This window comes from Bubalus kerabau, chromosome X (assembly GCF_029407905.1).
Source record: "Bubalus kerabau isolate K-KA32 ecotype Philippines breed swamp buffalo chromosome X, PCC_UOA_SB_1v2, whole genome shotgun sequence".
Lineage (NCBI taxonomy): Eukaryota > Metazoa > Chordata > Mammalia > Artiodactyla > Bovidae > Bubalus > Bubalus kerabau.
Genome location: NC_073647.1, coordinates 48,916,900 through 48,944,818, shown reverse-complemented (window position 1 = coordinate 48,944,818; position 27,919 = coordinate 48,916,900). Strand labels below are relative to the sequence as shown.

General features: G+C 39.5%; 1 protein-coding gene across 2 annotated transcripts in view; it reads right to left on the bottom strand.

Annotated features, from left to right (window-relative positions):
- The window catches only part of F8 (coagulation factor VIII), a 143,012-nt gene that overhangs the window by 49,299 nt on the left and 65,794 nt on the right, over positions 1–27,919 (bottom strand). For both annotated transcript variants that reach the window (XM_055563762.1, XM_055563763.1), the window contains 3 exons: positions 23,985–24,129; positions 13,101–13,310; positions 688–3,727 (listed from right to left, as the gene is read on the bottom strand). In XM_055563762.1, the coding sequence (XP_055419737.1) occupies positions 688–3,727; positions 13,101–13,310; positions 23,985–24,129 (3,395 nt within the window). The remainder of the gene's footprint in view (positions 1–687; positions 3,728–13,100; positions 13,311–23,984; positions 24,130–27,919) is intronic.

The window sequence follows — 27,919 nt, the reverse complement described above, 5'->3', positions numbered from 1 at the left end:
TACTACTTTATTGCCTTTTGCTTTTCCCAGCAGAATATAAGCTCCTGCTTTGCTATTCTCCAGTGTCTGTGCAAGTGCCTGGCATGTAGCAGGTGCTCAGTAAATACTTGTTGGCTGATTCACCCTCCTTATGTTTATCTTTCAAATTTCTCTGTGTGTTCTCTTCCCTGACCAACCTCCTTCTGCTCCCTTAACACTGAAATTCTCCCATTTTGCCCTCTGGATCCCCAGTACTTTGGAAAACGACCTCCCCTGCCACCTCAGTCCCATTACCACACACTTCACTGCTTCCTGCTGTGTCTATCAGGGCGCACTCAGGAGATTAAGCCTTACCCAACAGCTCATAAGCTGTTAGGTGAGGCTGACTTCCTTCCTGTTCCACGTGGCTGCTTCTTGACTCTGACCTCTCAACCCTTTTGTTAGACCCTCTTCTCCATCCCACCAGAGTAAGAGTTCCATGCTACCTGGATTTACCATCCTGTAACCCTCATTGTTAGTGTCACCACCTAACCTCCCATTTGCTCCTCAGCTTCATCTAGACTTTGCCACTTGCTTCTCAGCTTCCTCTATAAAACTGTCTTTGGAGTCTTATTGCTGCAGATTGATTGTGCCTTCCCTATTGTTTCAGTACCTGGTCAAGTCAAAGGTCACAACAGTAGCACAAAGGAATAATCAATGGACCCATACCTGTTTCTTAGTGCGTGGGGGGATCTACTCATCCCATAATCCCAGAGCCGCTCCACTGCAGCAATAAAATAGTGGCGTGTTCTCTTTTGAAAGCTGCGGGGGTCCTGATTTTCATCTTCACCATAAATGTCAAAATCTTCTCTCTTTGTTTCAATTGACAAAGTATCATCATAGTCAGTTTTGTCTGGCTCTGGCTGAAAAGTAGTAAGGGTTATCTCCCTTTGATGGCGTTTCAAGATTGGTGGATTTTGACAGCACACCCTTCCAGTCCCTCCTTGCTTTGGCCAGGGAGCTTCTCTTTGGGCCTTATCTTCTCCTTCATTTGTTACTGCTATTGAATAATAGTTTTCACTAGGGTCTAGGGGCAAAGTGATATCTTTTGTCTTCAAAGACGTGAGTTTGTGTGACCTCTCTAGGGATTTCCAGTCTTCTTTTGGTATCAAGGTAGCTGATTGGTTATCCCAAGCAAGGAGACCCAGCAGCTTGGAGGGAATCTCTTCAGAGCTCTCTGTTGTCCATTTCAGAGATGGCACTTTCCCAGGCCTGTAGACTTTATTCAATTTAACAAGTCCCTGTGTTTTCTGAAGGAAGATCTCTTCCCTGAGATCCAGGTGGGCAGGAGAAACCTTGCTAGTTTTTGTAGGCAAGTCTTCCTGATGAACAACTTTCCCAGATGCTTCAGACAAGCCTGGTTTCAAAAGAAATGCGTTCTCAAGTTTTTTGTACATGAGTGGATTTGTGGCCTGTTTCCCCAGAGTACTGCTCTTTCTTTGACTTCCGATCACTTCCAATGTTAGGAAAGCTAAAGAAAGGTTATTTTTCTTGGCTCCGTGTAAGAAATGACTGGTTTCTTGGACCCCAGAATGACTTGCCCCCAAGTTATAACCATAGGTTGATGCTGGAAGATGAGAAGAGTTATCTTGGGGTGGGATCTTGGTCACATCTGTAGGTCTAATTGACCTATGACTCCTCAGAGAACAATCTGGTAAGGACTGAGTAATGGTCCTTTTCTCCATCTTGTTGTGTTCTATCTGTGTGAAGGTACCCTGGGTCAAACGTTTCATGCTTTTGGACCACTGAGTTGAGGTGTCATTCAGAGTTACCCCCCTTTCAAGCTTTACTTCTTCTTGTGGGAGTCTGGATTGTTTCAAACCCCGCTTATCACGGTGAGGAACTGCATCCTGCTGACTTGGGATAGGAGACAGTCTTGTAGTGCTTGGAGATTTCTCTACCATTTGTTTTGTTTGATTCCCTAAGCCTTCCACGTTTGCTTCCACCCTTCCTTTTGAGAAATGGGCTGCATGAATTCTGGCTCTTTTTGCTGAATCACTTAATGACCTGTTGTCTTGAAGTCCTGGAGTATATGTCTCTTCATCTAAACCTCTGACATTTTGCTTAGTGCTCAGTGAAAAGAGATTCTTCAGGAAATTCTTAGTTCCAATCACTGTATACACCTGAGGCAAAACTGTGTTCTCGGGGATTAATGTCTCTTTCCTTTCTGTTTCTTCCTGGGATTTTTTTTCTTGATTGTCTGTATCATTTTCTTGGACATTAGCCAAGTTAGTAATAACTATGCTTTTGGTATTTGGAAAAATCATCTCTTTGAGGCTGGTGTTGTTGCTAAATTCATCCTCTCCTGCTACTACCTTATTCTTTTCTGATAAGACATTCTGATCTTTCACAGAGTTTTCTGATACTGATGATGTTAATTGCTTTGGACTGGGCCTTTGCCCAGAGCTTAGGGAGTTCTTGTCATGGGTCCTTTTTATCACGTTTGTTGAATCTGGCAAAAACAGAGTCTTGAAGAATGGTGTATCTGGATATTTTGTATCTAGTGGCTCAGGGCCTTCTTTTTCTTGGTGGATCATTTCCCTTTTTTTGGATGAAGTAGTTTTATTTGACATATCGCTTAGTCCAAAAGATGTAGTATTTTTGTGCATAAACAATTCATCATGAATCAAAGAAGTCACTTCTTGAAAGTTGGTATTACTGTCTATTACAATATCTTGCCAGACTGATGTACTATTCTCAATTAATACTGTTGGGTCATCAATGTGAGTCTTTCTATTAGTTGTTGAGTTAGCTGGTGCCTTGTCTGTCTTTACCAAAGAGATATTCACTTTAAATAAAGCATCATCTTTGTTCAATGACACAGGTCCATGAACTCTTTCCTCTTTAAATAGCCTATCACTCTCCAGTGATAATGCATTTTCTCCCAGTGAACTTTCTTGACTATTCATTAAAGCTGCTTCTAACAACTTGGAATTATTATCTTCTTTACTCAAGCCCAAAGGTACACGTGACCCAATAACATGAGATAAATTTTTGCCAAATACAATGGCGCCTAATTGACTATTAAAATTAACTGGCATATTTGGGGGTCCGAAGGAACCTCCCTTATTAGTACCTGCTGACAACTTGTCTGATGGAATTGTTGGTAAAGGCATTAGATTGTTTGATGAACTTGAAATTTTTAAATTAAGTTTGTTCAACTCTGCCATTATAGTTGTTCCCAAATTCTCATTTAATCTTACTGGCAGTTCTGGCTCTTGAGTAAATACTCTTTCCCCACTGTGATGCAGCTCTGGTCCAAGATGTGCCACTTCAGATGGGGATGGGCCCTTGTTTCTTTCTGTTGGTCCAGGCAAATGATCAGTAGCCTCATTTCTGGTTTCTTGGAGATCAGATAAGGATAATCTGTGTGGAGTAGGATTCTGTCCCAAGAGCATCAACAGATCACTAGAGGAGACACTTTGTTCTGTAAGCAGCTGCATTTTCTCTCCAGACTGAGGGTCAATCTTCTCCATGTCATTTTCTGGAGTCATGGTGGGTTTGAATTGCTTTTGCCTAGTGCTAGGGTACCTTGAATTCTTGGAGAAGCTTCTGGGTTCAATGACATTGTCTTCACTCAGCAAGGTTGGAATATCTTCATATGTGTCATAATAATCGCCAACGTTCCTGTCACAACTATCAACCTTCAGTAAGGCTGTCATGCCTCTGTTTCGAAAGTCTGAGTTGTGGCACCCCAGAACCCACAGACCTGGAGATGAGGAAGAATAAGATTCTGATTACTCATAACTCAAGTCACAAGTAAGATCTGTGCTAGAGGTTCTCTTCCATTCCCAGAAAAATGAAAAAAAAAAAACCAACTACTTAGTACCATTATATTGCCAGTTGTTATGTTAAATGCCAGACAGACATAACAGTAGTCCAACAATGATAGTAAAAGTGTTTTTTGCATTGCTGCTGTTGTGGCATATCTCTTTGTGACCACAAGAAAGGGCTGTGATTTTAAATGAATATATATTGGCATAAAAATGGAGAAATGTAATTAACATACACAAGAGTGGTGAGTCTTACTAGTCACATAGAACTCGGGTGATGACAGTGACTTAATTCTGGAAATTTTACATAGGGCAGCTGTTTTCACTATACAGCACAGTGCTGTAGGTTCTACAGTAACATTATGTGCTCAGTGCTCAGTCGCTCAATTGTGTCCAACTCTGTGTGACCCCATGGACGGTAGCCTGTCAGGCTCCTCTGTCCATGGGATTTTCCCAGCAAGATTACTGGAGTGGGTTGTCATTTCTTCCTCACTGCCTGGGGTCAAGTCCCAGCACTAAAATTTATCAGCTGTGTGACTTTAAGCAAGTCCATTGAGGTCTCTGAGCTCCAGTTTTCAAATTTATAAATGACTCATTATTAGTATTTAATAATGCACTCAAATCACACAACACAATGCCAAGCATCCACTATGACCAATGTGTAGGATAAGTAACCATAAGGGAGCATGACTTAGGTTTAGGATACAAATAACATAATAACTCATCACAGTGCTAACAGTATCAATTTCTACTATGAACAGGATTATCTGAGTGAAAGAATTTTATGGTGATGAAGTATATGCATAAGCATAAATGGAAACAAATACACCTTTACTAAGCTACCCATCAGGTAAACGAATGGTCTTATCAAGTTACAGAAACAAAATCTTAACTGAAAAATTTTCTCAAAGTATATTTCAGAGCCCTATTAGACAATAGGGTGCCCATGAAAAATCTTCTGTGTTCAGACATTTTGGAATTAATTCACATTGCATTCTATGTGCAGCCTGATAATCACTCAAACAGGAAATGAGAATAAAGAGATTTTCTAATATACAAGGATTCAAAGTATCTACCTCTAATTCAGCCATTCTCAAGATGTGATTAGAGAATGTTTTCTACCGAAATAAAGGAGTATATTAAAAAATATGAAGACATGGGATACAAGAACCCAATTTCATGATATGTAAAGCATATTTTTGATTTTACAAAACCATTTTGGGTTAGAGTATATCAGAACTGGTGTTGGAATGAATAATTTAAATCAAGTTATTGACTAAAAATTCCACTTTTATAACTTCAATCAGTTCAGTCACTCAGTTGTGTCCAACTCTTTGCAACCATGGACTGCAGCACACCAGGGCTCCCTGTTTATCACCACTCCCAAAGCTTGCTCAAACTCATGTCCATCGAGTCAGTGATGCCATTCAACCATCTCATCCTCTGTCATCCCCTTCTCCTCCCACCTTCAATCTTTCCCAGCATCAGGGTCTTTTCAAGTGAGTCAGTTCTTTGCATCAGGTGGCCAAAGTATTGGAGATTCAGCTTCAGCATCAGTCCTTCCAATGAACATTCAAGACTGATTTCCTTAAGGACTGACTGGTTTGATATCCTTGCCGTCCAAGAGACTCTCAAGAGTTTTCTCCAACACCACAGTTCAAAAGCATCAATTCTAAAGCACTCAGCTTTCTTTATGGTCCAACTCTCACACCCATACATGACTACTGGAAAAACCATAGCTTTCTTTGATTATATGGACCTTTATCAGTAAAGTATTATCTCTGCTTTTTAATATGCTGTAAAAGTTTGTTATAGCTTTTCTTCCAACCTAGACAGCATATAATAAAGCAGAGACATTACTTTGTCAACAAAGATCCGTCTAGTCAAGGCTATGGTTTTTCCAGTGGTCAGGTATGGATGTGAGAGTTGGAGTATAAAGAAAGCTGAGCACCAAAGAATTGATGTTTTTGAACTGTGGTGTTGGAGAAGACTCTTGAGAGTCACTTGGACTGCAAGGAGATCCAACCAGTCTACCCTAAAGGAGATCAGTCCTGGGTGTTCATTGAAAGGACTGATGTTGAAGCTGAAACTCCAATACTTTGGCCACCTGATGCGAAGAGCTAATTCTTTGGAAAAGACCCTGGTGCTGTGAAAGATTGAGGGCAGGAGGAAAAGGGGATGACAGAGGATAAGATGGTTGTATGGCATCACTGACTCAATGGACATGGGTTTGGGTGGACTCTGGGAGTTGGTGATATACAGGGAGGCCTGGCGTGCTTCAGTTCATGGGGTCGCAAAGAGCTGGACATGACTGAGTGACTGAACTGAACTTCTTCCCAGGAGCAAGTGTCTTTTAATTTTGTGGCTGTAGTCACCATCTGAAGTGATCTTGGAGCCCAAGAAAATAAAGTCTGTCACTGTTTCCATTGTTTCCCATCTATTTGCCATGAAGTGATGGGACCAGATGCCATGATCTTAGTTTTTTGAATGTTGAGTTTTAAGTCAGTTTTTTCACTCTCCTCTTTCATTTTCATTAAGAGGCTCTTTAGTTCCTTTCTGTTTTCTGCCATTAGGATGGTGTCATCTGCGTATCTGAGGTTATTGATATTTCTCCCAGCAATCTTGATTCCAGCTTGTGCTTCATCCAGCCCAGCATTTCACATGATGTACTCTATATATAAGTTAAATAAGCAAGGTGATAATATACAGCCTTGACGTACTCCTTTTCCAATTTGGAACCAGTCTGTTGTTCCATGTTCAGTTCTAACTGTTGCTCCTTGACCTGCATACAGATTTCTCAGGAGGCAGGTAAGATGGTCTGGTATTCCCATCTCTTTAAGAATTGTCCAGTTTGTTGTGATCCACACAGTTAAAAGGCTTTAGTGTAGTCAATGAAACAAAAGTAAATGTTTTTCTGGGATTCTCTTGCTTTTTCTATGATCCGACGGCTGTTGGCAATTTGATCTCTGGTTCCTCTGCCTTTTCTAAATCCAGCTTGAACATCTGGAAGTTCTCAGGTTCTCGGTTCATGTACTGTTGAAGCCTAGCTTGGAGAATTTTGAGCATTACTTTGCTATTGTGTGAGATAAATACAATTGTGAGGTAGTTTGAGCATTCTTTGGCATTGCCTTTCTTTGGGATTGGAATGAAAATTGACCTTTCCCAGTCCTGAAGCCACTGCTGAGGGTTCCAAATTGCTGGCCTATTGAGTGCAGCACTTTCACAGCATCATCTTTTAGGATTTGAAATAGCTCAGCTGGAATTCCATCACCTCCACTAGCTTTGTTCGTAGTGATACTTCCTAAGGCCCACTTGACTTCACTCTCCAGGATTCTGGCTCTAGGTGAGTGATCACACCATCATGGTTATCTGGGTCATGAAAATCTTTTTTTGTACAGTTCTTCTGTGTATTCTTGCCACCTCTTCTTAATATTTTCTGCTTCTGTTAGATCCATACCGTTTCTGTCCCTTATTGTGCCCATCTTTGCATGAAATGTTCCCCTGGTATCTCTAATTTTGTTGAAGAGATCTCTGTCTTTCCCATTTTATTGTTTTCCTCTATTTCTTTGCACTGATCACTGAGGAAGGCTTTCTTGTCTCTCTTTGCTATTCTTTGGAACTCTGTATTCAGATGGGTATATCTTTCCTTTCCCCCTTTGCCTTTTGCTTCTTTTCTTTTCTCAGCTATTTGTAAGGCCTCCACAGACAACCATTTTGCTATAACTTAGCTAAATCTAATACTTCCTCTCCCTGAAAAAGACAGTAATGGGTGAGAAAAGGGGAAATGAAACTCCATAAACAGGTTTGGAATGACATCCACCATGCTCTGAGAAAGACCTGGGATCGAGAATAGTGTCAAGAACTTTAGTTATATCTGTACTGGTTGAAATTTTGTAATGACAACATCTTTTTGTATTACATGTGTGAATAAAAATATATTAGATCATTATAGTAATTAATAAATTTCAATCCAAGAGCTTAAATGAGAGTTCAAAAAAACCTCAATTAAATAACCAAATAAAAATAAATTCTATATATATATATATATATAGAATTTGAAATAAGAAAGGAGATATAACCAGAGATGCAAAGAAAATTAAATTATAATTCCCTTGGAGAAACAGCTGCCAGTCTCCTACTCCGGCTTCTGACACAAGCATATGCTTTGTCTTTCTGCTTTTGTTTTGTCAATGGTTTCTTTTTCTGTACAAAGCTTTAAGTTTAATGAGGTCCCTTTTATTTATTTTTGCTTTTATCTCCTTTGCTTTAAGAGATAGAACCAAAAAATATTGCCACAGCTTATGTCAAAGAGTGTTTTACCTATGTCTTTTTCTAGGAGTTTTATAGTATTCAGTTTAGGTCTTTATTTTGAGTTTATTTTTGTATAATATACAAATTCTGTAACGTAATACATTAGAGAATTTCTAATATCATTCTCTTATATGTATCTGTCCAGTTTTTTTTTCAGTATCTGGAGACTGTCTTTTATCCTTTGTATATTCTTGCTTCCTTTGTGATAGATTGACCATAGTGTGTGAGTTTACTTTTGGGCTGTCTACTCTGTTCCATTGATCTATGTCTCTTTTTTTTGTACTAGTACCATACTGTTTTGATAACTGTTGCTTTGTAGTCTGAAGTCAGGGAGGATGATTCATCTAATTCTGTTTTTCTTTCTCAAGATTATTTTGGCTAATCAGTGTCATTTGTTCTATGAAAAATGGCATTGGTAATATGATAGAGATTTCATAGAATCTGTAGATTTCCTTGGGTAACATGGTAGTTTTTACAGTACTGATTCTTCCCATCCAAGTACATGATCTATCTTCCTATCTTTGATTTCTATCATCAGTGTCTTATAGTTTTATGAGTACAGGTCTTTCATCTAACTCTTTGTGGCCCCATGACTGTAGCCTGCCAGCCTCCTTTGTCCATGGGATTTTCCAGGCAAAAATACTGGAGTGGGTTGCCATTCCCTTCTCTAGGGGATCTTCCCATCCCAGGGATTGAACCTACATCTTTGTATCTCCTGCATTGGCAGGGGGTTCTTTATCACTGAGCCACCTGGGATCCCTTTGTCTCCTTAGGTAGGTTTATTCCTAGATATCTTATTTTTTATGATGCAATTGTAAATGGGACTGTTTCCTTATTTCTCTTTCTGATAGTTCATTGTTAGTGTATAGAAATGCAACAGATTTTCTGTATATTAATCTTATATCCTGTGAAAAGTGAAATTGAAGTCACTCAGTTGTGTCCAACTCTTTGTGACCCCATGGACTATATAGTTCATGGAATTCTCCAGGCCAGAATACTGGAGTGGGTTGCTTTTCCGTTCTCCAAGGGATCTTCCCAACCCAGGGATCGAATCCAGGTCTCTCGCATTGCAGGCAGATTCTTTACCAGATGAGCCACAAGGGAAGCCCTAGTGGTGTTATATCCTGTAACTGTACCAAATTCTCTGATGAGCTCTAGTAGTTTTTTGGTGCTGTCTTTAGGATTTTCTATGTACAGCACCATGTCATATGCAGATAATGATGGCAAATAGTGACAAAGAGTGACATCCATTGGTGGGTGAAACTGGTTCTGAGGCTAGAGCAGGCTTACTAAAGGGCAAGACTAGGGTCCAGGGGATTCTAGGCCTGGTGCCTGCCCATTGGTGGGCAGAGCTTGGTCCCAGGTTCTCTGGCTGGAGGTCCTGGATCTGGTGCCTGCACAATTGTGTGCAGGGACAAACCCTGTGCCCTCTGGTGGGCAGGGCCATGTACAGGGGCTGCTGTGGTCTCAGGGGGTTCTTAAGGCAACCTGTCTGTTAGTGGGTGGGCTGTGTTCATGCCCAGTTATTTGCTTGCCATCATGTGTCCCAGAACTGGCACCTATAGATGTTGAGCCAGGACGGGACTGCATTTTCTTGCTAATAAGCCAGACAGAGGATTCCTCAATGGCATTTGCAAGCACCAGTGTCCATGTGGTAGAAAGAGCTCCCTAGAATGGCTGCCACCAGTTTATATGTCCCCAGGAGGAGTTGCAGTTGCCCCCTGCTTCTCCAGGAGACTCTCCAAAATCCGTAGGTGAGTCTGACCCAGCCTCCTATTCCTGCTTTTGCCCTGGACAATGTGAGAGTGAAGTCTCTACTTCCCCCAGATCTATGAGACTCTCAATTGTATGCATTACTGGCCTTCAAAGCCAAGTGCTTGGGGGCTTGTCTTTCTGGTCCAGGATCCCTGGACTTGGGAGTCTGATATGGGGCTAGATGTCTTACTTCTTTTGAGAGAGCCTCTGCACCTGTAATTCTTCTCCTATTTGTGAAATGCCCACCTAGGGATATAAGACTGGACAATATCATGATGTCTGCCCTACTGTCTTATTGCGGTTCCTTCTTTATAGCTTTAGTTGTAGAAGATGTGCTCTGGTAGGTGCAAGTCTTTTCCATTAATGGCTGTTCTGAAAATAGTTGTGATTGTGGTGTGCCTGTGAGAGGAGGTGAGCTCAGGGTCTTTCTACTCTGCCATTTATTCATGAATGGACACTTAGGTTCTTTCCAGGTCTTGGTTATTATGAAGAGTGCAGTGATAAACATGGGAGTGCAGGTATCTCTTCAGGATCCTGATTTCATTTCCTTTGTATATATACCCAGAAGTGGGATCGCTGGATCAGATGGTAGTTCTCTTTTTAACTTTTGGAGGAATCTCCACACAGTTCTTCATAATGGCTACACCAATGTACATTCCCACCAATAGTGCACGAGCATGCTTTCTCTACATCCTTGCCAACATCCTTATCATCCTCTGACTTTTTGATAACAGTCATTTTGACAGGTATGAACTGATATCTTACTGTGGTTTTGATTTGCATTGCCTGATGATTAGTGATGTTGAGAACATATTCATATACCTGTTCATCACTTCTTTATCTCTTTTGGAAAAATGTAATGGTATTCCATAAGTCCTGCAGGCTTTCTTCATTCCTTTTTTTCTCCTCTTGACTCAATAATGCCAAAAGATTTATCTTGGAGTTTGCAGATTCTTTCTTCAGCTTAATCAAGTATGTTTTTAAAGCTCTCTGATGCCTTTTTTCATTCACTGTATTCTTTAGCTCCAGGATTTCTGGGTTCTTTCTTTCTTTTTCAATGTGTGATTCAGCAGCTCCAGTTCCAGAGAGGGTACAACAGCATAGACCACATGCAGCTCGGTCAGCTGAGGTCAGTGTCAGCAAAGATTATGGAGGGTCCTTAGTTGTCAAAGCTGTGAGTGTCCATGACGGTGGTGAGGGTTGTTGACCTCCTAGGTGGTGAAGGCTGCTGGGGTTCTTTTGTTCTTCTTTTCACCCACAGACTGAGGCCCTAGCTGAGGGGATTCTTGGTGCTGGGTCTGGCATGTGAGAACACAGGCCTGGGTAGCAGTGCTGGTTTCTGGGGCAGAGACGTGCATGCATTTGTGATGATTCCACTGTTTGGAGTGCGGGTGCCTAGTGTGACAACGGAATTCACTGTGCCTGTGTTTGGAGCCTGAGCACACCTGCTGTGGTGGTGCCAGTGTCAAAGGTGCAAATGGGCCATTAGCCAAAAGTAAACCATATGCTGGGCGCATGGCAAGTCTCACCACATTTAAAAGAACTGTAAGCATACAGAGTCTGTTACATGACCACAGTGAAGTTAAAATAAGAAATCAGTAACATAGAACAGGGGCTTTATTTAGCTTGAGCTTTATAATCAAGATAGAAAATTTCCCCCCAAGACACATAAAGTAGAGTTTCAATTTGTCTTTAGAATTTAACTCATCACCAAAGTAGTTTACAAGCTTCTGAAAATATTGATATTTTAAATAGCATTTTCTGCCTACACACACACACATACACACTTTCTTTGGTTTAGACAATTACAATCATAATATGTATACTGTTTTATAACATTTTTGCATGTTTTAAATTTATTCATTCATTGAAAAAATGTGTATTAAGCATCTACTATAGGCCAGGCACTATAAACATTGGGGATTCAATGACAAACAAGATGACAAGGTCTCTGAGACCTTGCAACTTAGATGTAAAGCAGATAATGAAGATATAAACATGAAGAAACAAGATACTTTCAGAGGTATTATTGGAGTTCTGTCAGGGTCTTCTTCACTCACTTCCCACAAAAATACATTACTGAAGTATAAGATGAGTTTCTGGATATGAAGGTGAATCTATGGTTTTATATGATAAGATTGGTTTTGATTCCCTAGAAATTTCCCCATGAGAATTTATCTCCAGAAAAGTCATAAGTGTAAGAGAATAACTACAATCTGTTAGGTTTAGACAGGGTCAGTGTTCCTCCTGATCACCAGACTGCTGCTGCTAAGTCGCTTCAGTCGTGTCCGACTCTATGCGACCCCATAGACGGCAGCCCACCAGGCTCCCCTGTCCCTGGGATTCTCCAGGCAAGAACACTGGAGTGGGTTGCCATTTTCTTCTCCAGTGCATGAAAGTGAAAAGTGAAAGTGAAGTCGCTCAGTCGTGTCCGACTCTTAGCGACCCCATGGACTGCAGCCCACCAGGCTCCTCCATCCATGGGGTTTTCCAGGCAAGAGTACTGGAGTGGGGTGCCATTGCCTTCTCCGGATCACCAGACTGGGTGCACTCAAAAGCTTTGCCTTTGAGTCATTCTGGAGGGAGGCAGATGAGAAGTTGACAGCCACGTTCATCCTGAAGGCTTCACAGTGGTTTGATGGTATGTGTGCATATAAGAGGAGATTATTATGCACTTCCCAACAAAACCAATGTTCACAAGGCACACAGAAACATATTTAGCCAGACCCTGTGTGTTAACTGCAGGTATAAATGTATATTCACCACTACAGTCTAATAAACACACTTAAAAGGTTGGCTCACAGCAAGTAAAGGCACTTTTTTAAAGCAAAGACTTTTAACTTAAACATTTGCTGTGGTGCATATGTGCATGTTCAGTCATGGCCAACTCTTTGCAACCCTATAGACTGTAGTCTGCCAGGCTCCTCTGTCCATGGGATTCTCCAGGCAAGGATACTGGAGTGGGTTTCCATGCCTTCCTCCAGGGGATCTTCCCAACCCTGGGATCAAACCTGCATCTCTTGCATCTCCTGCACTGTGGGTATATTCTGTCCCCACTGAGCCACCTGTGAAGCTCATTTGATATGGTTCTGCCATTAAAATGCCTTGCAATTACTAAAATCACCTGAACCATTTAGCATGTGATGTGCTAGTAGGCAGATGTGAGCTAGTGGGCAAAAGACCATGTGAATGGCCAGTGAAGCAAACACTGCTGTTAGTAAAAGAATAATATAAATAACTAACCTGGATTTTCCATTGACATGAAGACAGTTTCTCCTGAAAAGGGGAATAGGGTGAGTGTATCTTCATAGACCATTTTGTGTTTGAAGGTATATCCAGAGAAGAAGACAGAGAGGAAGTCAATTTGGGCTCCAACACTTAGAATGTACCAGTATGCCACCTCATGCAAACAAACCGACAGCTGCAAGCTATCAAAAACATAGCCATTGATGCCTGCAAAAGAAATGGAGAATAGAAGATTTTAGCAGTATCTGGATTTATTATTTTTTGTCATGATATGATTATAAATGATTATAAGTTATGCTCCATATCTTATTTTCAAAAAGAGATAACATTATACCTTCCAAAAAAGCAACCTGTAATGCTTGATCAGCTAGGTTTCATCTCAAAGTGAGGAAAGTTGTAGACCATGGTAATGATGCATTTAGGTGCTATATGGTGGGTGGCAGGTTAATGAGGAGGAGGGCATTTGCATGGTCTCAGTGTATCTCCCTACACACTGAATATTAGATGCAAAGAGAAAAATAATAACTATACAGAGGGAAAAAAAAAAACAAGAAAATCTTTGATCTGGTGATTAAAATTATTATCTGCTAATGTTCCAAATTCAAGGAAACACATTTCAAAGAATCAGGACAACTAGATCCAGGACTACAGCCTGAACTTGGAAGAGGAAATGCTACAAAGAACAACATTAATTGATACAATTGGAATATTGGCTGTCAATTAGATAAATGTATTATATTATATATTAGATAATGAATCAATGCTACATTTTCTGAATTTCATAACTCCACTTTGATTATGTAAGAGAATATATTCATTCATAGGAAATACACAATGGAGTATTAAAAGATAAAGGGATATGATGTCTACAGTCTATTCTCACGTTGAAAGTAAGTTATAAAATATGTATATAGAAGAAAGAGAATGATAAAGAAAACATAGCAAAATCTTAAAAATGAGTGAATCTGGATAAAGTGTATATGGGAGTTCTCTATTATTCTTGTGGTATTTCTGTAAGTTTGAAATTATTTCTGAGTGAAAAGTAAATAAAAGTAAAATAGATTTCAACTTATTAAGAGAATAGTTTCTGAAAGCCTCTTTCATATATGTCTATCCAATCAATAGATATTTGTCTACTCTGCAAGGTGGTGGCCCACAAATCCAGACACTAGCTTAGTGCAACTGAGAATCAAAGTTTCTTCTCTTCAAAGTGATAAAAGGTATTTTAAAGCTATTGTAATTATAAGCATGGTCTTAATGCAAGTATGGTCCCTGGTGGCTCCAATGGTAAAGAATCTGCCTGTGATGCAGGAGATCTGGGTTCCATCCCTGGGTTGGGAAGATCCCCTAGAGAAGGGAATGGCTATCCACTCCAGTATTCTTGCCTGGAAAATCCCATGGGCAGAGGAGCCTGGCAGGCCACAGTCCATGGAGTCGCACAGAGTTGCAGGTATAGATGATTATATCAATCAGAACATAGAGTCCAGAAACAGATACAGATATAAATGGAAATTTAATATATTATAAAGGGAGCATCCCAAAACAGTAGCAGAAAGAATGAACTATTTGGTAAATGCTAATGGAAAAGATGGCCGTTCATATGGAACCACAAAAAACCCTGAATAGCCAAGTGAAAGTGAAGTCACTCAGTCGTGTCCGACTCTTTGCGACTCCATGGATGGTAGCCTACCAGGCTCCACGATCCATGGGATTTTTCAGGCAAGAATACTGGAGTGGGCTGCCATTTCCTTCTCCAGGGGATCTTCCAAACCCAGGGATCGAACCTGGGTCTCCTGTGTTGCAGACAGATGCTTTACTGTCTGAGCCACTAGGAAAGCCCAAAGCAATCCTAAGAAAGAAGAACAAAACTAGAGGTATCACACTTCCTGATTTTAAACTATACTCCAAGATGTAATGATTAAAACAGTATTGCAAAAAAGAAATAAACAGTATGGCACTGGAATAAAGAGAGACACATAAATCAGTGAAAAACAATCAAGAGTCCAGAAATAAATGCTCACATATATGGCCAACTAATAAATGACAAGTGAGCCAAGAATATTCAATGGGGAAAAGATAGTCTCTTCAATAAATTGTGTTGGAAAAACTGAATAGCCACATGCAGAATGAGTTTGGACCCTTTCATTACATGATACAAAAAAAATTAACTTGAAATGGATTAAAGACTGAAGCATGAGACCTAAAACTGTAAAACTAGAAAACATAGGGAAACTCATTTTTGCAATGATTTTTTGGATATGACACCAAAAGCACAAGCAACAAAAGCAAAAATTAGTAAGTGGAACAGCCAATACAATGAAAAGGTAACCTATGGAATGGGAGAAAATATTTGTAAATAATATATCTGATAAGGGATTAATATGCAAAATATATAAAGAACTCATATAATTCAGTAGGAAAAAAAAAAACACAATCAATTAGATTTTTAAAATGGACAGGGGAACTGAATATTTTCCCAAAGAAGACATACAGATGATCAACAGGTATAGGAAAAGATGCTCAACATTACAAATCAAATGTGATCCTCCATGAAATGTCAGAGAAAGAGAATTACTTTATGATTCCACTTACATGTGGAATGTAAAAAAAGATGAGCTCATAGAAACAGAGAGGAGAATTGTGGTTATGAGGGGCTGGGGTGTGTGTTGGGGAAATGGGTTGGTGTTGGTCAAAGGGTACAAACTTCCAGCTATATAAGAGGAAAAAGTTCTGAGGATCTAATGTACAGCATGGTGATTTTGTTAGTGATACTGTATTTTATATACTTGAAAGTTGCTAAGAGATTAGATCTGAAGTGTTCTCATCACAAAAAAAGAAAAGGCAATTATATGATCTGCTGGAGGTGTTAGCTAAAATCATTGTGGAAATCAAATCATTTTGCTGTATATAAGTGTATGAAGTAGACACACTGTATGCCTTAACGTTTAATACAATGTTGTACAACTACTTTATATTAATAATGCTGGAAACAAAACAAAACAAACAACAGCTTTCTGTGTATAATGGGTAAAATTTCAAAGGCAAGTCCCTTCCAACAATGAAAACAGAAGTGTGTAGAACTTCCAAAATAGTAAAGAAAAATTAGAATTTAAAAGCATTTAATGGATCAAAAAATTAAAAAGAAGAAACTTAAAATTTAGAAAAAAGGAAATACAAAATTAGACAACACATATAAATCCCATGCAGATAGCACAAACTCCCCATATATGCAGAGTACATCATGAGAAACACTGGGCTGGATGAAGCACAAGCTGGAATCAAACTTGCCAGGAGAAATATCAATAATCTCAAATATGCAGATGACACCACCCTAATGGCAGAAAGCAGAGAGGAACTAAAGAGCCTCTTGATGAAGGTGAAAGAGGAGAGTGAAAAAGTTGGCTTAAAGCTCAACATTCAAAAAAATAAGATCATGGCATCTGGTTCCATCACTTCATGGCAAATAGGGAAAAAGTGGAAACAGTGGCAGACTTTATATTTTGGGGGCTCCAAAATCACTGCAGATGGTGACTGCACCCATGAAATTAAAAGATGCTTACTCCTTGGAAGGAAAGTTATGATCAACGTAGACAGCATATTAAAAAGCAGAGACATTACTTTACCAACAAAGGTCCGTCTAGTCAAGGCTAGGGTTTTTCCAGTAGTTGTGTATGGATGTGAGAGTTGGATTATAAAGAAAGCTGAGTGCCCAAGAACTGATGCTTTTGAACTGTGGTGTTAGATCCAACCAGTCCATCCTAAAGGAAATCAACCCTGAATATTCACTGGAAGGACTGAGGCTGAAGCTGAAGCTCCAATACTTTGGCCACCTGATGCGAAGAGCTGACTCACTGGAAAAGACCCTGATGCTGGGTAAGATTGAAGGCGGGAGGAGAAGAGGACGACAGAGGATGAGATGGTTGGATGGCATCACTGATTCAATGGACATGAGTTTGAGCAAACCCTGGAAGATTGTGAAGGACAGGGAAGCCTGGCATGCTGCAGTTCGTGGGGTCACAAAGAGTTGGACATGACTGAATGACTAAACAACAACAGCAATGATAGTTCTATCTTTACATTCGAGAGGAACCTTCCAGACTGCTTTCCATAATGGTGGTACCAACTTCCATTCCCATCAACAGTGTACAAGGGTTTCCATTTCTGCACATCCTTGCCAACACTTGTTATCTTTTGATAACAGGCATTCTAATGGATGTGAGGTGGTATTTCATTGTGATTTTGATTTGCATTTCCAAACTGTCTTCCAGAGTGACTACCTGATTGTACATGCATGAGGGTTCCTTTTACTCTGCACTCTTGCCAGTATATTTAATGTTATCCATTTTGTTTTATTTTAGCAGTTAAAATAGCCCTGGAGTGGTAGCTCACTGTAGTTTTAATATGCATTTCCTTAATGGTCAATGATGTTGAATAACTTTTTCATGTGCCTTCCATATATCTTTTCTGGTAATGTATTTATTCAAATCTTTTATCCATTTTTAGGGGTTTGTTTTCTTACTGCTGAGTCTGAGAGTTTAGATATGTATATGTGATTAGCAAATATTTTCTACCAATCTGTGGCTTGTCTTTTCATTGTCTTTAACAGTATCTTACATAGAGCAGTTTTTCCTTTTGGATGAAATTCAATTTATCAGGTTTTTCCTCATATGAATTTTTATTTTGGTGTTATTTATCAGAATCCTTTGCCTAACTCCAGGTCATGAAAATTTCCTTCTATTTTTTTTTAAACTTTTTGTGGTTTTACATTATGCATTTAGATCTATGATCCATTTTGAGTTAATCTTTAAGTGTGAGATTTAGGTTGAGGTTCATCTTTTTTTATATGGGTGACTAACTGTTCCAACACTATTTGTTGAAAAGACTATCCTTTCTCCATTGAATTGCATTTCCATCTTCATCAAAAATCAGTTAGCTGCATGTGTGTGGGTCTATTCCTGCACTATAAATTCTATATCATCCAACTTTGTGAATACAATGCTATCTTGGTTACTGTAGCTTAATGTGCTGTGCTGCGCTTAGTCGCTCATTTGTGTCTGACTCTTTGCAACCCCATGGACTGTGGCCCACCAAGTTCCTCTGTCCATTGGGATTCTCCAGGCAAGAATACTGGAGGGGGTTGACATGCCCCCCTCCAGGGGATATTCCCAACCCAGGGATTGAACCTAGGTCTCCTGCATTGCAGGCAGATTCTTTACGATCTGAGCCACCAGGGAAGCCCAAGAATACGGAGGTGGGTAGCTTATCTATTCTCCAGGGGAACTTCCCGACCCAGGAACTGAACCTGGGTCTCCTGAATTGCAGGTGGATTCTTTACCAGCTGAGCTACCAGGGAAGAGTAAGTCTTAAAACCAGATAATATAATATGAGTCCTCCAACTTGATTTTTCTTTTCAAAATTGTTTTGGCTATTCCTGTGCCTTTGCATTTCCATATGAATTTTATAATATACTTTTCCCAACCAACAAAAAATATCATCATGGGATTTTATTGGAATTGCATTAAATCTATAAATCAGTTTGGGAACAGCTGACATTTTCACTTCATTGAGTCTTCCAATCCGTGAATGTTGTATGTCACTCCACTTATTTAGATTTTTTAAAATGTCTTTCATCAGTGTTTTGTAATTTTCAGTGTACAGATCCTGCACATTTTGTTAGATTTTGGCCTAAGTATTTCATTTTTTGAGGCATTATAAATGGTATTATTATTTTTTAATATAAACTTATTTACTTTAATTGGAGGATAATCACTTTACAATATTGTATTGGTTTTGACAAACATTGACATGAATCTGACACGGGTGTACATGTGTTCCCCATCCTGAACCCCCTTCCCACCTTCCTCCCCATACCATCCCTCTGGGTCATCCCAGTGCACCAGCCCCGAGCACACTGTATCATGCATCGAACCTGGACTGGCGATTCGTTTCATATATGATATTATACATCTTTAAATGCCATTCTCCCAAATCATCCCATGCTCACCCTCTCCCACAGAGTCCAAAAGACTGTTCTATACATCTGTGTCTCTTTTGCTGTCTTGCATACAGGGTTATCATTACCATCTTTCTAAATTCCATATATATGCATTAGTATACTCTATTGGTGTTTTTCTTTCTGGCTTACTTCACTCTGTATAATAGGCTCCAGTTTCATCCACCTCATTAGAACAGATTCAAATGTATTCTTTTTAATGGCTGAGGAATACTCCATTGTGTGTATGTGCCACAGCTTTCTTATCCATTCGTCTGCTGATGGACATCTAGGTTGCTTCCATGTCCTGGCTATTATAAACAGTGCTGCAATGAACATTGGGGTACACGTGTCTCTTTCAATTCTGGTTTCCTTGGTGTGTATGCCCAGCAGTGGGATTGCTGTGTCATATGGCACTTCTTTGTCCAGTTTTTTAAGAAATCTCCACACTGTTCTCCACAGTGGCTGTACTAGTTTGCATTCCCACCAACAGTGTAAGAGGGTTCCCTTTTCTCCACACCCTCTCCAGCATTTATTGCTTGTAGACTTTTGGATCGCAGCCATTCTGACTGGCGTGAAATGGTACCTCATTGTGGTTTTGATTTGCATTTCTCTGATAATGAGTGACGTTGAGCATCTTTTCATGTGTTTGTTAGCCATCTGTATGTCTTCTTTGGAGAAATGTCTGTTTAGTTCTTTGGCCCATTTTTTGATTGGGCCGTTTATTTTTCTGGAATTGAGCTGAAGGAGTTGCTTGTATATTTTTGAGATTAGTTCTTTGTCAGTTGCTTCACTTGCTATTATTTTCTCCCATTCTGAAGGCTGTCTTTTCAGCTTGCTTATAGTTTCTTTTGTTGTGCAGAAGCTTTTAATTTTAATTAGGTCCCATTTGTTTATTTTTGCTTTTATTTCCAATATTCTGGGAGGTGGGTCATAAGAAGATCCTGCTGTGATTTATGTCGGAGAGTGTTTTGCCTATGTTCTCCTCTAGGAGTTTTATAGTTTCTGGTGTTACATTTAGATCTTTAATCCATTTTGAGTTTATTTTTGTGTATGGTGTTAGACAGTGTTCTAGTTTCATTCTTTTACAAGTGGTTGGCCAGTTTTCCCAGCAGCACTTTTTAAAGAGGTTGTCTTTTCTCCACTGTATATTCTTGCATCCTTTGTCAAAGATAAGGTGTCCATAGGTGCATGGATTTATCTCTGGGCTTTCTATTTTGTTCTGTTGATCTATATTTCTGTCTTTGTGCCAGTACCATACTGTCTTGATGACTGTGGCTTTGTAGTAGAGCCTGAAGTCAGGCAGGCTGCTTCCTCCAGTTCCATTCTTCTTTCTCAAGATTGCTTTGGCTATTCGAGGTTTTTTGTATTTCCATACAAATTGTGAAATTATTTGTTCTAGCTCTGTGAAAAATACCGTTGGTAGCTTGATAGGGATTGCATTGCATCTATAGGTTGCTTTGGGTAGTATACTCATTTTCACTATATTGATTCTTCTGATCCATGAATATGGTATATTTCTCCATCTATTAGTGTCCTCTTTGATTTCTTTCACCACTGTTTTATAGTTTTCTATATATAGGTCTTTAGTTTCTTTAGGTAGATATATTCCTAAGTATTGTATTCTTTTCGTTGCAATGGTGAATGGAATTGTTTCCTTAATTTCTCTTTCTATTTTCTCATTATTAGTGTATAGGAATGCAAGGGATTTCTGTGTGTTGATTTTATATCCTGCAACTTTACTATATTCATTGATTAGCTCTAGTACTTTTCTGGTGGAGTCTTTAGTGTTTTCTATGTAGAGGATCATGTCATCTGCAAACAGTGAGAGTTTTACTTCTTCTTTTCCAATCTGGATTCCTTTTATTTCTTTTTTCTGCTCTGATTGCTGTGGCCAAAACTTCCAAAACTATGTTGAATAGTAGTGGTGAGAGTGGGCACCCTTGTCTTGTTCCTGACTTTAGGGGAAATGCTTTCAATTTTTCACCATTGAGGATAATGTTTGCTGTGGGTTTGTCATATATAGCTTTTATTATGTTGAGATATGTTCCTTCTATTCCTTCTTTCTGGAGGGTTTTTATCATACATGGATGTTGAATTTTGTCAAAGGCTTTCTCTGCATCTATTGAGATAATCATATTGTTTTAATCTTTCAATTTGTTAATATGGTGTATTACATTGATTGATTTGTGGATATTGAAGAATCCTTGCATCCCTGGGATAAAGCCCACTTGGTCATGGTGTATGATCTTTTTAATGTGCTGTTGGATTCTGATTGCTAGAATTTTGTTACGGATTTTTGCATCTATGTTCATCAGTGATATTGGCCTGTAGTTTTCTTTTTTTGTGGGATCTTTGTCAGGTTTTGGTATTAGGGTGATGGTGGCCTCATAGAATGAGTTTGGAAGTTTACCTTCCTCTGCAATTTTCTGGAAGAGTTTGAGTAGGATAGGTGTTAGCTCTTCTCTAAATTTTTGGTAGAATTCAGCTATGAAGACATCTGGTCCTGCGCTTTTGTTTGCTGGAAGATTTCTGATTACAGTTTCAATTTCCATGCTTGTGATGGGTCTGTTACAATTTTCTATTTCTTCCTGGTTCAGTTTTGGAAAGTTTTACTTTTCTAAGAATTTTTCCATTTCTTCCAAGTTGTCCATTATATTGGCATATCATTGCTGATTGTATTTTTGTAATTTAAGTTTCCACTACTAGGCTATTGTTATATAGAAATTTATATGCCAGCTTTGTATTATGCAATTAGAATAAACTCAGTTCTAGGGACTTTTTTTGTGGATATCTGGAGATTTTCAATGTAGATAATCATGTCATATTCAGTTTTATTCCTTTACTTCCAATCTGCATGCTTTTAAATCTTTTTAATTTCTTTCCCCAATTTACCTGCTGCTGACTACTTTTCAGGGTTTTCAGACAGCTGCTCAATGCATGCTATTAAGGAAAAATCCAGTCGGATAGACAGAGTGATTCCATTCTAATCAGAACCAGAACTTCAGAAGACACACATATTTAATTTAAATGGCTTCAATCAGATCGGCTTCAAAAAGACTGTGGTAGTTATGCACTAGCATTGTATGATAGTATTCTTTTACTCACAAGCCCACTAGTAATAGGGCTTCCCTGATGGCTCAAATGGTAAAGAATCTGCCAGCAATGTAGGAGACCCAGGTTCAATCCCTGGGTCAGGAAGATCCCCTGGAGAAGGGAATGACAACCCACTCCAGTTTTCTTGCCTGGAGAACCCCATGGACAGAGGAGCCTGGCAGGCTACAGTCCATAGGGTCACAAAGAGTCAGACGTGACTGAGTGACTAACAACAACCACTAGTAATAATTGTATTATAATTTTGCCAGTCTGATAGGTATAAAGTGTTATCACGATGGTATTCTATTTTGCATTTCTCTATAGTGAGATTGGAATTTTTTTCATATTTTTGACCATTCTGACTTGTGTGAATGTATAAACACATACACATATGTGCTCCCACCCAAATTCTTATGGTGAAGTTCTAATCCCTAGTACCTCTGAATGGGTCTGCATTGAGAGATAGCATCTTTAGACAGGTAATTCTTTAGAATGAAATCATTAAGTTTCTTCTGAGTCCTCCTCCTTGGCTGGTAGATGGTCTTTCCTCTGTGTGTGCACATGTCTGTCTACAACTTTCCTTATAAGAAGAAACCAATCTTGTTGACTCCTTGATCTTAGACTTTGAGTCTCTAGAACTCTGAGAAAATAAATATCTCCTGTTGAATCCCCAGTTTGTGGGATTTTGTTATGGCAAGCCTAGCAGACTACTACAACATATATGTGTTTATATATGATTATACATTCATGGAAAAATATGTTTAAACATGGGGCTATGGTTTTTCCAGTGGTCATGTACGGATGTGAGAGTTGGACTGTGAAGAAAGCTGAGCACCAAAGAACTGATGCTTTTGAACTGTGGTGTTGGAGAAGACTCCTGAGAGTCCCTTGGACTGCAAGGAGATCCAACCAGTCCATTCTAAAGGAGTTCAGCCCTGGGTGTTCTTTGGAGGGAATGATCCTGAGGCTGAAACTCCAGTACTTTGGCCACCTCATGCGAAGAGTTGACTCATCAGAAAAGACTCTGATGCTGGGAGGGATTGGGGGCAGGAGGAGAAGGGGACGACAGAGGATGAGATGGCTGGATGGCATCACCAACTCGATGGACGTGAGTTTGAGTGAACTCTGGGAGTTGGTGATGGACAGGGAGGCCTGGCGTGCTGCAATTCATGGGGTTGCAAAGAGTCGGACACGACTGAACAACTGAACTGAACTGAACTGGGCTCCCTGAACACAAAATGGTTAGTGGAAAGGTATAAGATGGAAGGAGGTGAGCAGATAAAAGGGAAGAGGAAGCCAAAAAATATATAAAACATCATGTTTTACACTTAAAATATATACAATAAAGCTGAAAAAAAGATGTTGCATTTTTTTCATGTACAATGTCTTGATTAATTTGACTGTTAAACTGTTACAGCTGGCAACTGTTTTACCAGCTATATGTATATATAAAATTGCATATTCCCTTTCTATTTCATGTGTAATTTACTGATTGAGTACATTTCATATTAAGGTGTATGTATGCTTGGGTAAATGAAAATTGTGTCTCTTATTTAATTTATCCTTTAAAATAAACTTCTCTAGATATTTGATGCCTGCTAAAAGAAAATATATATGCATTATGTGATCATATTTATGCATTTATATAAAATTGCACATGCTCATATATAATAATTTTAAGGAAATATGACTCTTGTGGGGCTTATAAAGTAATGCATTAACTGCACATGTATTTGGCAGTTTCAACTTCCCTTTATCCATTACCCTTTGGACTCAAATGCTGAATCACTTACTATGCATGACATTGGAGACTTGGAACTCTGGATCCTGGGGCTGTACTCCATTGGGGAGGAAGCGCTGAATATTCTCTGTGAGGTACCAACTTTTATTCTCATCAAATACAGAAAACAGGATGACATTTCTCTTGTCTGACATCATCTGTTAATTACATGCATTGAAAGAAAGAAAGAAATGTTACTATTACTATCAGGTAGAAATTAGCAGCCTGTGATGGAAGTGATGGCATGCATATGATATATCCATAATCCTCTGTATCAATGCCATTTTTCCCCAAGGGTCACTATTATGGCATGTCCCAGGGCCTAGGATTGGGAGTGGATGCTATGAGCAGTGAATGTACGTTTAAAGCAAATGTGTCCTCAGGGCAAGAGGTGACTGGACCCATTAAACTTGGTTTCTTCTGGACTCGAGGTCATATGCTGGCTGATATTTTTCATGGAGTCTGTAGCCTCATTCTCTCTAGGTTTAGATTAGAGGATTTTCACTCTTTAAAGACCCAAGTGATTATTCAAGGTCTTTCTTAAACAATTTAGTCAAATCAAGTAAGATGAATGTCTTCCTAAACCTTCATCTAGCAAATGTCCTTCCACAAGGCTAACTATAAAAAATTAAAAATAGAAAACATAAATTTAAATAACAAAGTTAAGATGAATCATAAATGTTTACTAACACTAATACTTTTTAGTTTTATGTTTACACAGTTTAAAGTTTTTTTTTTTTTGAGAGGAGCTGTTTGTATCTGAACCAAAGTTACAAGCTGTCACTTGCTAATTAAATCTGTTAAGATTTAATGTATAAACTTCACTAACATGTTCAAAAGCAGGGACTTTACTTTGCCAACAAAGGTTCGTCTAGTCAAGGCTATGGTTTTTTCCTGTGGTCATGTATGGATGTGAGAGTTGGACTGGGAAGAAGGCTGAGCACCGAAGAATTGATGCTTTTGATCTGTGGTGTTGGAGAAGACTCTTGAGAGTCCCTTGGGCTGCAAGGAGATCCAACCAGTCCATCCTAAAGGAGATCAGCCCTGGGATTTCTTTGGAAGGAATGATGCTAAAGCTGAAACTCCAGTGCTTTGGCCACCTCGTGCGAAGAGTTGACTCATTGGAAAAGACTCTGATGCTGGGAGGGATTGGGGGCAGGAGGAGAAGGGGACGACAGAGGATGAGATGGCTGGATGGCATCTCTGCTTCGATGGACGTGTCTGAGTGAACTCTGGGAGTTGGTGATGGACAGGGAGGCCTGGCGTGCTGCAATTCATGGGGTCGCAAAGAGTCGGACACGACTGAGCGACTGATCTGATCTGATCTGAACATGTATAAATTTCATTTTGTATACCCTTTACTACAGAAATGAAAATGCTGAGGGGCAAAGATAGGAAAATATAGGTATGTTTCTGTCCTCTTCCAAAAACTGATGGGAAAACTATAATTAGGAAAAATTAGTCAGGAAAGGTACTTGTCCAAATGTATGCCGCTCTGGGTTTGTGTGCCAAATGTTTTATATGTATTAAAGTTCATGAAATGTTTTCAGACTAGTCAGTCAGTTCAGTTGCTCAGTTGTGTCCAACTCTTTGCAACCCCTTGGACTGCAGCACGTCAGGCTTCCCTGTCCATCACCAACTCCCAGAGTTCACTCAAACTCATGTCCATAGAGTCAGTGATGCCATCCAACCATCTCATCCTCTGTCGTCTCCTTCTCCTCCTGCCTTCAAACTTTTCCAGCATCAGGGTCTTTTCAAATGAGTCAGTTCTTTGCTTCAGGTCGCCAGAGTATTTGAGTTTCAGTTTCAGCCTCAGTCTTTCTAATGAATACTCAGGACTAATTTCCATTAGGATGGACTGGTTGGATCTCCTTGCAGTCCAAGGGACTCTCAAGAGTCTTCTTCAATACCACAGTTCAAAAGCATCAATTCTGTGGTGCTCAGCTTTCTTTATGGTTCAACTCTCACATCCATACATGACTACTGGAAAAACCATAGCTTTGACTAGACAGGCCTTTGTCAGCAAAGTAATGTCTCTGCTTTTTAATATGCTGTCTAGGTTGGTCATAGCCTTTCTTCCAAGGAGCAAGCATCTTTTAATTTCATGGCTGCAGTCATCATCTGCTGTGATTTTGGAGCCCAAGAAAATAAAGTCTGTCACTGTTTCTACTTTTTCCCCATCTATTTGCCATGAAGTGATACGACTCGATGCTAAGATCTTAGTTTTTTGAATGTTGAGTTTTCAGCCAGCTTTTTCACGCTCCTCTTTCACCTTCATCAAGAGGCTCTTTAGTTCTTCTTCCCTTTCTGTCATTAGGGTGGTATCATTTGCATATCTGACGTTATTGATATTTCTCCTAGCAATCTTGATTCCATCTCATGCTTCATCCACCCCAGCATTTCTCATGATGTACTCTGCATATAAGTTAAATGAGCAGGGTGACAATATATAGCCTTGACATAGTCCTTTCTCAATTTGGAGCCAGTCTGTTGTTCCATGTCCGGTTCTAACTGTTGCTTCTTGACCTGCATACAGATTTCTCAGGAGAGAGGTAAGATGATCTGGTATTCCCATCTCTTGAAGAGTTTTCCACAGTTTATTGTGATCCACATAGTCAAAGGCTTTGGCATAGTCAATAAAAAAGAAGTAGGTGTTTTTCTGGGATTCTCTTGCTTTTTCTATTATCCAACGGCTGTTGGCAATTTGATCTCTGGTTCCTCTGTCTTTTATAAATCCAGCTTGAGCATCTGGAAGTTCTCAGTTCACATACTTTTGAAGCCTTGCTTGGAGAATTTTGAGCATTACTTTGATAGTGTGTGAGAAGAGTGCAATTGTGCAGTAGTTTGAACATTCTTTGGCATTGCCTTTCTTTGGGATTGGAATGAAGACTGACCTTTTTAGACTAGAAGGAATCCTTTATATCATACATAACCAAATAGACATACAGTCAAGCCTCAGCAATATGACAATGAATTATTTTGAAGAATTAAGCTTGTTAAAAGATGCTTGCTACTTGGAAGAAAAGTTATGACCAACCTAGACAGCATATTAAAAAGTAGAGACATTACTTTGCCAACAAAAGTCCATCTAGTCAAAGCTATGGTTTTTCCAGTAGTCATGTATGGATGTGAGAGCTGGACCATAAAGAAAGCTGAGTGCCAGAGAATTGATGCTTTTGAACTGTGGTGTTGGAGAAGACTCTTGAAAGTCCCTTGGACTGCAAGGAGATCCAAACAGTCCATCCTAAAGGAAATCAGTCCCGAATATTTATTGGAGGGACTGATGCTGAAGCTGAAATTCCAAAACTTTGGCCACCTGATGTGAAGAACTGACTCATTTGAAAAGACCCTGATGCTGGGAAAGATTGAAGGTGAGAGGAGAAGGAGATGACAGAGGATGAGATGGTTGGATGGCATCACTGACTCTATGGACATGAGTTTGAGTAAGCTCCGGGAGTTGTTGATGGACAGGAGGCCTGGCATGCTGCAATCCATGGGGTCACAAAGAGTCAGACACGATTGAGCAACTGAACTGAACTGAACTGAAGCTTATTAAATTCAGAGTATTTAAGTTTATTTTTCTAAAACAGCAGAAGTGGTCCAAATTCTAAGCATATTCTGAAATATTTTATACATTTCCTCAATTTTACTCAGGCTTCCCTGATAGCTCAGTTGGTAAAGAATCTGCCTGCAATGTATGAGACCTGGGTTCGATCCCTGGGTTGGGAAGATCCCCTGGAGAAGGGAAAGGCTACTTACTTCAGTATTCTGGCCTGAAGAATTCCATGAAATCCATGTGGTCACAAAGAGTTGGACACGACTGAGTGCCTTCCACTTCACTTCAGTTTTGTTCAACAAATATTTGTTGAACTACTAAATGCCATGCACTATGCTAGGTGTGTTCATTTAGAGGTGTTTTGAGTCAATCACAATGCGATATCCAGGGGA